This window comes from Haemaphysalis longicornis, unplaced genomic scaffold (assembly GCF_048455015.1).
Source record: "Haemaphysalis longicornis isolate Haplotype H1 unplaced genomic scaffold, Haemaphysalis longicornis Haplotype H1 scaffold_12, whole genome shotgun sequence".
In the NCBI taxonomy this organism is placed as follows: domain Eukaryota; kingdom Metazoa; phylum Arthropoda; class Arachnida; order Ixodida; family Ixodidae; genus Haemaphysalis; species Haemaphysalis longicornis.
In genome coordinates, this window is record NW_027526225.1 from 116,165,532 (window position 1) to 116,178,208 (window position 12,677).

The 12,677-nt window shown below is 47.7% G+C and overlaps 1 protein-coding gene across 1 annotated transcript; it reads left to right on the forward strand.

Annotated features, from left to right (window-relative positions):
* Positions 1 to 2,494: 2,494 nt before the first annotated feature.
* Positions 2,495 to 12,624, forward strand: Mettl2 (methyltransferase-like protein). Its single transcript, XM_077694270.1, has 8 exons — positions 2,495 to 2,810; positions 3,883 to 3,974; positions 4,061 to 4,257; positions 5,589 to 5,638; positions 6,345 to 6,405; positions 6,715 to 6,851; positions 7,874 to 8,046; positions 12,247 to 12,624. Exons 1-8 carry the CDS (start codon positions 2,731 to 2,733, stop codon positions 12,396 to 12,398), a joined length of 942 nt encoding a protein of 313 aa, XP_077550396.1. The 5' UTR covers positions 2,495 to 2,730; the 3' UTR covers positions 12,399 to 12,624.
* The last annotated feature ends 53 nt before the right edge of the window (positions 12,625 to 12,677 follow it).

The window sequence follows — 12,677 nt, forward strand, 5'->3', positions numbered from 1 at the left end:
GTCCATAAAAATTCTCCAATTGTTTCTGCTGCATTTTAAATTATGGGCCATAAAAGTGGTGTCAGGGCTGTCTTGCTCTAGCCCAACTTGAAGCAGCCTTGGGGCCCTAACACCTCTGAATGGTTTCACATTTAAGAAAAGGTGTGGCTGTCTTTGATGTAAGTGCAACGGGCTGCCCTTTAATCTACAGTGTCTCCAATGGCACACACAGCGAGAAAAAATTAACTAACAAAAAATGCCACCATTCTGGTGCATCACCCTGGCCATCCACTAGAACTTGTGAAGTGCTCTTGCATTTACAAAATATGAGGTAATATAGTCTGGGAGTTGTTTGTGTGTTACAACACATATAACTGCAGCAAAGATGCCTTTGTAGCTTTTATGAGCTATGTCCAAACATCCTGAATGAGCTTGACAAACTTTCAATGCTGCTGCAGCGTAAATGTGGTGATGCCAGTCCAGGAAGAACAGATGAGATGAAAACGAATAGCTCAATACCCCCCTCCACCCTCATCAGATTGCTGAAGCATCAGCTGCTATAAAGGGTTTACTCAAAGGTCTTCCGTTCAAAATGATATATATAGTTTTAAAGTGGTTTCATTGTACGTAGGTGATAGCAATATCTTTGCGAGGTTTTCAGTGTAGCCACTTTTCCTTGGTTTGTGTTCGAAGCTGCGCTTGCTGATGCATAGGTAACCTCGAAAACTTGTCTATGACATCAGCAACCTATAAAATGAACTTACGCAAGCAGAAATTACACTGAATTCGAGTTATTTTAAAAACAACGTGCGGTTCTCACACAGCAAAGCTGAAAATGTAAACTATTTCCACACAGCATGAAAACTAAGCGCCTGGACTTAGGCTAACATGCACGTTTTGATGACATGGGCCCAACCTTAGTCACTGTGTGCCCAATCAGTCCCAATTGAATTGGAGGTGTGGGGTATGAACATCTGCTACGTCTCAGCGGCAAAGCAAGCTTCTTTGATGTTATAACGGCAAGTCAAAGTGGTTGCAACGTAGCACACTCTAAAGCTCCTAGCAAATCGATGACGCCGAAAAAGGGGAGAGTGGGATGCTCGACCTGATTATCCATCTGCCTATTACGGTGTTGCCAATTTGCAGGGTGCTGCACCTTTGGTGTTTCAAAGAACATCTTCGACAAAAGTCCGTCTGGTTGGGTGAAACTTGAGGGAAGGGAAACACACCAACAAGGGCTTTTTATTAAAAACGGTCCCTACATTTTGAAGCCTACATCCGATAAGGTCCTTGGTTGGTGCATTTGCCTTTTCCCCACCTTTGGTGTTTACACGCAATTCCAAAATAAAAGGTAAGCGTGGTGTTGAACTCGAAATCGTCCGGCTTAAAGTGGCCGGAACAGATTCTGGGCGTAACAGCAGCACTGGGAGGAGTGTGGATGTTGACGGCACTTAGCCACTGCTCATGCAACTGTTTGTCCTTTGGGTAAAAAATGGTGGTACAACACCAAGTCGCTTCAAGCACTGTTGCAGTATAAGGAGGTTTTCCTACTCTTGGCATGGCTGACGAACTTGTTTGGCTTACTCCTACAGCTGACAACATGTTAAAAAAAATTCTGTGTCTGGTTGCTTCACTGCAAATTTCGTTGAAAGACGGTCGTCTTCTACCGCACCTGCCATGTAACTCTGTTTTTGCTCCCGCCCCGCCTTTGCCCTGCTTGCACTATCTATTGGGACAGCGCGCATCTTTTCCTTGTTCTGTCTGGAACAGTCGAGCTGGAAAAGCACGAGCTCCATCCTTTTAGAGTGAAAGCTTCACTACACTACATTTTTCAAGGGCGCGGAATGATCTTCAACAACCGGCGCACCCAAATTTCTTTTATCGCTTCACTTGCTCGAAGCCTCGCTGCTGTGGTACCACGTGGCTAGGCAAGGGTGAAACGGCTGCTTTGCCTGCGCTTGATCGCTCATAACTGGCTGGGCGCCGCCTGTGCGTCCGGTAAAGCGCAAGCGAATCACGTGACGTTGAGTCCCTGGCTAGGCTGTCTGTGCATGCCTTTAAGAGAAATTAGAAAAAAGGACGGATCCAATAACCCAGTACGTACGTACATATAGATATACAGGCTGCGAAATCTCAAGAAGAGGCAATTCTTTCACGAAAGTGCATATATTCTTTGCTTTCGCTCGTTATAGCTAGATTTTTGTAATTGCCTTTACCTCGCCTTTCTGCGCCATTTAGTTCACGTTGCTTAATTTTATCACTTTTTCTACCCAACGTGTTGGGTTGGTTTCTACACCCGACAGCTCTTGCACGTTTAGTCGGAACAAGAAGCGTCGTAGCGCTTAGTACGATTATTTCTGCTAAATATACCGTCAGAGTGCAGCTACACACACATACAAAAAAAGAAACAGCGCGTAAAACTTTTGCAACTCAAATGAAATTTTCACTTCGTTATTCTTCGTCGTTCTGGCAGTTCTGGTTTTGAACAAATACTATTGCAGCCAAAGCCGTATCCGTTCGTCAGGCCGTTTGTATCCGAACCCATTTCGTCGCGTGCAAATCGCGTGTAGTAGAAGTAGCAGACGCCGATTTAAGTGATAAGTTTTCGTTTTTATGACGATATGAATGATGTGTAGAATCAAAATTTGTGCAAGGCCCCTTGTCCGATAGAAGATCGGCCGTGTTTAGTTGTTTTTAACCTGCCACCTGTCTTACAATTCCCCCGTGAAACATCTTGTGCACGCCAGCGTCATGGAAGATGCCGACAAAAGGCCGCAGTTCGGACAACGTTATCTGGATGACGAAAACAGAGTCTTCGAACACAATGCGTGGTAAATTCAGTGTTTTAATTCATTTTCAATACCAGCTTACCCAGTGTACAGGTTGTCTTGCTTCCTGTTTTGCCGACTGTGTTCAAATTGTACGAGATCGTGTTGATTTCGGCTTTTTTCAAGAATCAGTTTTGTCGCGTTTGAGTCCATTTGCACGCACGCACCAAGCGGCTTTCTTCGAGACTTGAGACATTTACTGGCTGTTATTGCAACCATGCATAACGAGCGAGCCTTAGAAATTGATCTTCGATTGGCTTGTCCCATATAATTGTCCTAGGCAGCGTATGTGTCGGACAATTACATTCTGGAAGTAAGAATAATAGCTGAATACTCTAAAACAGAGGTCGGCAACCTGCAGGCTGCGCGCAGCCCTTGGCACAGCGTCAGCCCCTCCTCCCTTACTTGCCTCACTTGTCACTTTCCATCTGAAGGCCGGCATAAAAGTTTTGACCTCAAATGGTCCTAGACAGGAGCAAATAAATGTCGCTTCCAGACAGGTTATTGTCAATTGTGAGCATTGTGAAGTCGCCTAATTGTTTTCTCGGGGCCTGCCCCCGCCGTCTGGGCTTCATCCAACTCGGTCCTCCGCCCCAGAAGGTTTCCCACCCCTGCTTTATAATGTTTCTCTGACAAGCTATGCAATAGTGATTTTGATCACGTCATTGTGTTTGTCAGACATCTGTCACGCTGGCAATGCCATAATTATTTACGAAACACTTACTCTTCCTGTACTTGCTCGCTATGACGATTGGATCTATGGTCGTTGAACTTCCTTTGCTCAGAGGGCCAGAGTATGGAACCGCTGCTTTCAGTTCAGGTAGCGCCCATCGCGCGTTGAAACTGGTTGTAACTAGACTGGTAAACGCTGCTTGTTGCGCCGCGATCATTTATCCTCTGTCGGCCATAGAAACTTAATATTTATGCATAAAGCAAAAGTGCAACCAGATTCGAAACTTGCATGCAGAAAAGGTGTAACACACTTCTTCTGTTTTTTACTAGATGGTTATGTGCAAAGCCGCAGCCACTTGCTTTGCCGTCTTGCCCTCAGCGTTAAAAAATCCCATTTGTGCAGGGACGATGTCAGTTGGACCGAAGATCAGCTCGAAGCAGCCAAGCAAAAAGTGAACGAGAACTCTGTCGTCAAAGTTGACGCTGCCCTCAAAGGTGCCGCAACCTGCCTTTGAATGTTCGTCTAACTGGTGCCAATGCTACTTTGTTGGTTCACGTTTTTAGTGTTCTTCCCCCAACAGACCAGTACGAAGAGGAAGCGGCTCAGTACTGGGACAAGTTTTACGGCATCCACAGCAACCGCTTCTTCAAGGACAGGCACTGGTTGTTTGTCGAATTTCCTGAGCTCCTTCCCGGCAACATTCCCGCAAAGGACCTTCCAGAAAAGGATGGCACAGAGGCGTACCCTGGGGAGGCAGCATCACTGCGGATTTTGGAGGTTGGCCGTCACAATAGCTGCCTTTTGCTTCGCAATGCATTTCGATAATTGTCCAGCATGACTGGATTCATTCTCATTTCTAAGTAGCAGCTATGACGCGCAGGGAACGTCGTGTCCATTTAATGAAATGGTAATCAAACAGAGGATGAGGCTTCATTAGCTTTCTGGTACCGTTTATTTATCAAGGTATAGCAACGTTGCAGGATAGCAGTTTTTCCGTTTAGAGTCTGTCTGACGTTTTAAGGTGACCACTGCAACTTTGCAACCGTGATGCCCACACACGTCACGTGTCAGCTGTGTTTATCATGACGACTGTTTAAAAACCACTTCGTCAAAATAAAAATAATAAAAAAAATTCCCCGCATTTCCCCGAGGGGAAGAATGTGAAAGTGCGAATGCACGAGTTGAATTTGCGCGGTTCGGTAATGTTCGCGAAAGAGAGATCACACACACACACACAACTACAAAGAAAGAAAGATGCATTTATTCACAGACACCTATTTGTGTTGTCGTTGTACTTGATTGCTAGAGCGGATCTCAGCTTTGAAATTTCGTGTCAGTACTCCTTTAAGTGGGTGCATTAGCCCTTCTCACGCCCGATTCCTGGCCAATCCCCCACGTGGGTATGTGCCATGTCAGCGGCCAGGCAGCGCGCGCCCATCTTCCCCCGTTGCCAAGGAAGACGAGGAGCGCGCGCACCGGCAGCTGTTGCTATGCGGACGGCGGCGGACGCTTCAGGCTCGCTTAAGAAGTGCATTCGCACTTAAAACATCTGCAACAAAGATGGATTCACCAGTGAAGTGCATAGAAGTGATAATACAAATGCGAAAGTAGTGTCGTAAGCTGTATTTGCTCGAAATGCAACCTTTTGCTGCTCTTACTCTTAATTCAAGTGTGGCCGCAGGCAACCAAGGTCACACAGTCACAATGAAGTTGTTGCGAGTTATGCTTCTCCTAATGGTAGTTGCTATGTAAAGGACTTGGTATCACTTGCGCGTTTCAATATAGTTGGAATGCCTAGCGCCTTCCAACATTTGCAGTTAATTTCGTTCAAATCCCTGTGCTGTAATTTGCGCAATGTATCGTGCGACGACAAAAACGTCGATTGATGTTAGCCGACGTGCAAGGGCAGCCAGTTGTGCCATAACAGTAATGTTGGATTTGCTCATGTGTATAAAAATGCCTAAGTGCTCACCACTCCTTGTAAGGCAACTCTAGTGCATATAGCTCAGTAGTGCATATAACACCTGCTTAGCAGATTTTTGGCTCAGCCTCGAGTAAAGCATGATTCATTTCAGATTACAGCTTTTGCGCCTGATTTTATCTCGCAGGTTGGCTGTGGCGTAGGAAATACAGTGTTTCCCATACTTGAAGTAAACAGGTCAGTTGCTATTTTACTACCTTGTTAGCCAGCTTCAGCAGTGTCTGTAGTTAAATACACTTTCGTAGCACAAAGAAAGAAAGTTAGAAATAGAAAAGGCAAAAAGTCTGTTTAGTCACTGATTACTGCAGCTCTTGCATCCCAGTTCTGTTCTGTTTGTTGCTTAAAATAGCAGGGACGCAATGTGTAGTGCATGTGGTGTCGTTTTAGTTGAACTTAAAAATAATATAACTCTCCTGAACCTTTTGTTGCTCGCTGAACTTAGAACTTGCGCATTTCAAACGGACCTTTTTTTTTCTTTGCTGCGCTGGCTTACAGCTATCTGGACTATGAAAGCCACCCTCTTTTATAGTGAAAAAACATTTTGCAATCAATCAATCCATTATTACTTGCAGCCAGAATACGTGCTAGCTCATTAAAAATGAACAGCATTGCTACAGTGGTACTTTTTACCCCATTGCACCAAACACTGCCACCTGCGGACTTGTTATCAGCTCGTTTTCCAAACAGAGCAAGCATGCAGTGTTGCCAAACTTGGTGTTACACGAAAAGGATGCAGCAACAGTGCAAGATAACAGAAAAATGAGTTTCGCTGTAAAAAGGAGCAGTGCCTGCTGCAATGCTGTTGTAGTTGGTGTGGAAAAATTCGTGCAGTGATAATCGTGCTTGCTTTGAGCACAGTAGCTGCAAACTTTTCTTTGCGCAGGGACCCCAAGCTGTTCGTGTACGGCTGCGATTTTTCACCAACTGCTGTCGCAGTCCTAAAGGTGCGTCTCTGTTGCCTGCTCTGCAGGCTTCTGTGTCGACCCTGGTCCCAGTTTAATTGCACAGGTTGATAGACCCAAGAGAGATATTTTTACAGATTCAACTGTTGTGAATTGCATCGATTGCGGCTAAAACAATTCAGACATCTAGGGGTAAAGTTCACGATCAAGGTTTCCAGTAAGAAGACTATAAATGTGAAGGGCAAAGTGTGGAGGTACTGTCGTGGGTGGCGAAGCTGCTCAGTGCTGGAGAGGAACTTACCGCAGTCTTCATCCACTCGTTACGGTCAGCAGAGGTTGTGCTATGTGCAGGAACACAAAGACTACGACGAGAAAAGGTGTCACGCTTTTGTCTGTGATGTGACAAAGGAATGGGAGGCACCATTCCCCAAGGAAAGCCTGGACATCATCATGCTCATCTTCGTCCTCAGTGCCATCAGCCCTGACCGGTAAGGAACCATATTTTTGTGCTTGAACACTTGTCCGGGTATTATTGTTACAAATGCTCAAGTTGGAAAAGATTTATTTCAAATAAAAGAGGTTTGCGCTTGAAAGTGGGAGAAGCCCTCAGTCCGCGGCGGCTGCGTGCCCGGACCACCAACTGTCACTGGTCCTCAGGGTCCCAACTGCACAGCGCTTCCTCCCACTGCTCGAGGGTGGGGGTGCGAATAATGGGGGCTGCTGGTGTGTTTTGGCAAGCCCACGTTGCGTGGTACAAGTGTGGGCATGTTGGTGGATATATTGTGGGGTGTATGATATGCAGGAAGCTACAGTATGTGTTTGTCTGCAGTTGCCGCCAGGCCTCGTCTCGGGTGAGCTTTTGGTGTAATGGTGGATAGGCACATCTGGCAATGCGGTGGTGTTGCAGGAGCGCACGGCACTGCTGCAGGATATGCTCTGAGTCACCGAGCGACTGGTGCGGTGCCCAGAGGGCGCATGCTCGGGCTGTAGCGTGTGCTCGCTCCTTTCCTTCGAGCCCTGCATGACCTGGCATCCGTATTAGTACCGTAGGGTTTAGGGTATCCTGGTGCTTTTTTGGTACTCAGTTACTACAAACAACTACATCACTGCTGTCATCAAAGTGCAGTGGAGTAATTTTGAATGAACAGAATCGTTGCAGCAGGCATTCGCCTAAATAGGAAATTTTAATAAGACAATGCGTAGAACTATGACATGTCGTATGGCCGCGTACACGCACTGCTGAACGGGAAGGGTTGACTTAGTGCAGTATGTTTACCCCTCCGCCAGATCTCTCTATATAATTAAGCTTCATTGCAGACACTGCATTGCAGTTGCACTTTGAGTTTGGGTCTTTGAAACAAAGACCTGAAAAAGCGCAATGTTTCATTAAAAACTGTGCAAATTCAAAGAGATGAGACTTGCGTTTTTCGACTCTACACCGCTGCTGTTCTGAGAAAAAAAGCCTGCCACAGTGATCAAGTTCCTTTCCCCCCTCTTCACGTACTACCAGGATGCAGCACGTGGTGGACTCTGCAGCGCGCTACCTTAAGCCCGGCGGCAAGGTGATCTTCAGGGATTACGGCCGCTACGACATGGCACAACTCCGCTTCAAGAACGGCCGCTGCATCGAGGACAACTTCTACGCCCGGGGAGACGGAACCAGGGTCTACTTCTTCACTCAGGGTGCACCTCCCTTCCTTCCTTTTCGCCCACTTTTACAGCAGACTTACATTTGGTGCTCTGCGTAACTCATCGTGGTTCCAAAATTATTGCAGTACGCTGCTTATCGTGTGACGGGACAGTTTGAGGAGGACACCAAGAGCAACTGTTTGGCACAAATTCTGATCGTATCGGTTACAGTGCTAAAGCTCAGGCCTGCGACGCTTGGCGTAGTGGAAAGGCAGCAGTGTGCATGAGCACTTGTTGAATTCAGTCTCCATCAGAATCGGAACAGGTCTGCAGAAGCGTTGTAGCAGAGTCCTTCAATGCTTTTCTGGTCACGAAACTCCGGCCGAAGTTTCATTCAGGGACAAAAGCTGCCGCTAGGATCGCCCCTGTTAACGTGAAGGCTTCGCCGGCGGTCGACGACGCTTGCTGGCCGGCTGTTTCTCCGTCGGCATGCGCCTACTTTCATCTGCTCTTCATTTCCACCAGTGAAAATGCGAGCGAAGTTTTTGAGTCAGTTTTTGAGTCAGTCAGTTGTTGTTTTTGAGTCAGTTGTCCCGTAGCTGAGCTGTGAAACTGAGGCAAGACCACGGGTGTTACTGAGGCGCATATGTTGCAGTGTTCGTTCGTTCCGGCAAGCACCGCTATGTTCTCATTTCGAAAAGGCGTACATCTGGCGTTTTCAATTTTTGACTAGCCTTTGCAGCCGCCTGCATGATTTGAGTGAACTAGCGCCAGAATTAAATCTGTATTCAGCCCTGGGCGCGACATGTTGCGCTGAGCAAATAGGTGTGCAAACGTACAGCACGTTGGGTTAGCGCTGTGTTTGCGCTATTTTATAGCGCGCTAATAATGTAAAACAATAATCGAGATTCGTAAAGTTAGCGTGGACAGCAGGGAAAAAACGCTCACGAAATGGAAGCAGAATAATGGGCGCGCGGAGGGGCCAGGGTAGGAGTAAATGCTACAGTTTTGAGCTACTTTCTCTGCTGTTCTCATAGGCATAGAGTGTCAACAGATAAAAACTCGCCCGCTCAGTGCCTGTCACACCCCTCCCACCCAAACGGCAAGTTAAAAAACATTGGTTGATTGATTATGATGTTTAACGTGCCGACGCTACACAGGCAATGGGGCGCGCACCATAGTGTAGCGCTCCGGATTAATTTTAGCCACTCAGGTATCTTTAACTTGCGCCGAAATCTCGAACACACAAGCGTTTTCTCTTTTCCCCTCCATCAGAAAAGCGGCTGGGAACCCGCGTCCTTGGGCTTATCAGCACAATGCCTCGGCCCCTGGGGAAGCTCGGCGGGCAAGTAAAAAAAATATATATGCAGGCAAAGATAGCCATGCTCCGCTTTCCAAATTCAAAATATCTGGTTGGATAACCAAAATCACAGTAGCTGCAGTCCGATATTTGTGCGGCGACGAAACGCGACGACGTTTAGCAGACGGATTTTCTCGTTGTGAGCGCGATCGTGGCTTGGGCTTCGTAAGATACGCCGGCAGGTTTTCAAATATCCGGGGCGACGCGGAGCTTGAGCTTCTCGTGCTGCAGAAGCACAGGTTATCCACTTATTTTGAACTCATTGGCTTGAATAATGTCCGTGGGGTCGAAATATTTCCTGAACACACGAACGACCTTCAACTTGAAGCTGAAAGCGTCCATCTCCTGTCGTGGAATGGCTCCCTTCCACCTGTCGCGTTGTTCGCGGTCGCTTGGGAGGCAGAACAACGAAGCCTTTTCCGTTGTATTCCGATAGCCAGAGCGGCAACCAGGTACACAGCACGTCAGAGGCATGATAGTTCACATAATTTGCCCTTCGTGATGAGTTTAGAAAGCTATATCACACAACAAACACCAGCAAGTTGCGCTCCAACGCACTGCAAATACGGCCGCCGCCATCCAAGCCGCCTTCACCAGACTCGTAGCGCCACCGCGCGGGAGCGTTGGTCCCCATATGAAGCTCTCCCATAGCGTTATGGAGAAGTTTCGTGACCAGAAAAGCATTGAAGGACTCTGGTTGTAGTGAGATGCCAACTTTAGTGCTAGGAGACACTATTATCAAGTTGCCATCAGGTTTTGCCATGCTTGCAGGAACAGAACTTAAGTGCCATCCTCTCATGAGTGGTGTTTCTAAAAAAGTCTTAGTTATTGTGATGTAATTCACACCTAAAATGTAGAAGTGAGTCTTTTATTAACCTGACGAGGGCCCCCAGGGCCAGAAGGTGGAACAGAGGAAGGGATTGATTGATTGATTGTAGGGTTTAACGCGCCAACACAACGCAGGCAATGAGGTGCGCCGTAGTGGAGGGCTCCGGTTTAATTTTGACCACCTGGGGATCTTTAATGTGCGTCAAAATCTCGTACACACGGGTGTTTGTGCTTTTCGCTTCCATCAGAAAAGCGGCTGCCGCGGCTGGGAATCAAACCCGCGACCTCGTGCTAGCAGCACAACGCCGTAGCCACTGAGCCACCGTGGTGGGTAACAGAGGAAGGGAGAGGTGGCCGGGAGGTAATGTTCACTTGAAGAGCTTGGAGAGGAATAACCGGTTCCTCAATGCACAGAAAGGGGTGGTAGACTGCGGATAAACAACCTTTGCAAAGCCACTCTCGAGTGCAAAGTGCCTAGGGCAGCGAGGAAATCTGAGGATTGGGGTGGTTATCTCATTTGGATTTGGTAGGGCGTTCAGCAGGATTGGGCGGAAGGATTGGCAAGCAAAGCAGTGCCAAATAAGGTGGGTCAGATTTGCTAGTGTAGCAGCGTTGCAGTATGGTCAGTGCCGCAGAAGATTGCCCGTTGGGTGATGCCATTTGCGTGCGATGTGGGGGTCAATGCAGCGTTCACGCAAACTTTGTTCATAAAAACTTTAGCGGGACGAGTTAGTGAGGGGGCGTTATGTAGGAAACCTAAAGGAGTGGCAGGCCTAGCCACTTCTAGCCTGGTGAGCGTGCTCCAGCTGTTGCCTAAGAGAGAGCGGGGCAGCAGGGCCATCAACCAGTGGAGGAGTTACTTGAGGACTCTCCTGCACTGCCTCATGAACAGCCTGGTTGCTGGAACCCTGAAACAAGTGTCTTGGTATCCATGCAACCCGTACAGAGGTACCATTGCAAGCAGGCAGGCTAATCATGTGGTGAATCTGATGAACCATAGGGTGGTCAGAAAATGGCTTCCGTAGCTCGCGTTTCAGTCAGGAACCGAATGCAGGGTGGTGGTGGGACAGATGTCTTGAAGGACAAGTGGTCGAGAGCTGAGAGGATGGCATGTATATCAGCGCCCATTATAGAAGTAGTGGACGTTGCAAGGGCAAGTGCCATCTAAACTTGGTAAATCTGGGCGTCACCAAGCCAGCGCAATGCGGCTCTCGTTCATCAGGGAGTTTGGAGCCGAGAGTGCGAGAAACAGCCTGATGGCAAACCTTGGATTGGGACCTTGGGATGCCTGTGCATTGTAGATTGCCAACACCTAAACGGCATTCCACTGGGGCAGGGTCAAGTTGCGATAGCTCTGAGGGAGCGCAATTGGCGAGTCCCAGCCGCCCCTTGCCAGGTCAAGAGGGGCAACAACTTTGTGCAGTTGTTGAGTTTCCTCGAGGGTCCCGGGGCTGATAGTGATGCTTCAGTAGACTTGCTTGTGTTGGACCAGCGTCCTGTTAGTGCCATTCAAACAGGCCCATTCATCAATACCAAACATAGCTATGCAGCTACAAAAAAAGCTACGCAGCATCTTTTAAAAACATTGCATTGAAGAAAAATTCTCCTGGTTCAAACTCAAGACCACCGGCATTCTAGGGCCATCAAATGAGATAACAGGAAAACTAACAGTGAGTAGTACAAGAGTGGATCAGTTGGCAACTCGAAGCGGGGAACAGGTCAGAGGGGAAGCTTCCCCAAGATGGAGCAGAGGGAAAAATCAACACTGGCTTAACCTCTTTCTGGCTGCATTTTAGATGGGTAGTGCTAACATTTAGACTAAATCTTTCTTAAAGCTGTGTTTTTTTATGTGGTAATGACCAGGGCAGAGAAGCATGTCGTAGTGTGTCAGCACTTTCAAATGCATATAAACGTTTGCTTACAAATGAGCCACACGGCATGATAAAGACTGCTGTATAAAGATTCGTACATTCGCAAACTGTGGGAAAACAGTGGCTTCAACAGATACGTGTTTTGTTGTGTGTAGTTCCCTTGTGAAACTGTCAGTACTGCCCCCACTGTTCCAGACGAGCTGACCCAGATGTTTGCCAAGGCTGGCTTTGCCGAAGAGCAGAACCACTTGGACAGAAGGCTGCAGGTGAATCGTGGCCGGCTGCTGCGCATGTACAGGGTGTGGATTCAGGCCCGCTTCAGAAAAGAGCCAGTGGCCTGCAGATGATGCGCCCACGCACAGAGTGGATTGTGGCTACCGTGCTCCGCGCCGAGTCTGCGTGGATTCCGTACTTTCAGTTGCACCCAGCGGGCATTTGGAGTGAATGGAGTATGATGTGGCAGGCCTCAATCTGGTGAATGTGCATTTGACAGACGATACGACTATTGGGGTAACAGCTTTGGTAAGGCGCTCATGTAACAAAGAAAAAAAGTGACGTTCACCACCCGAAGACCTGATTGATTGATTGTAGAGCCGATGCAACAAGCCGACGCAACGCAGGTGGTG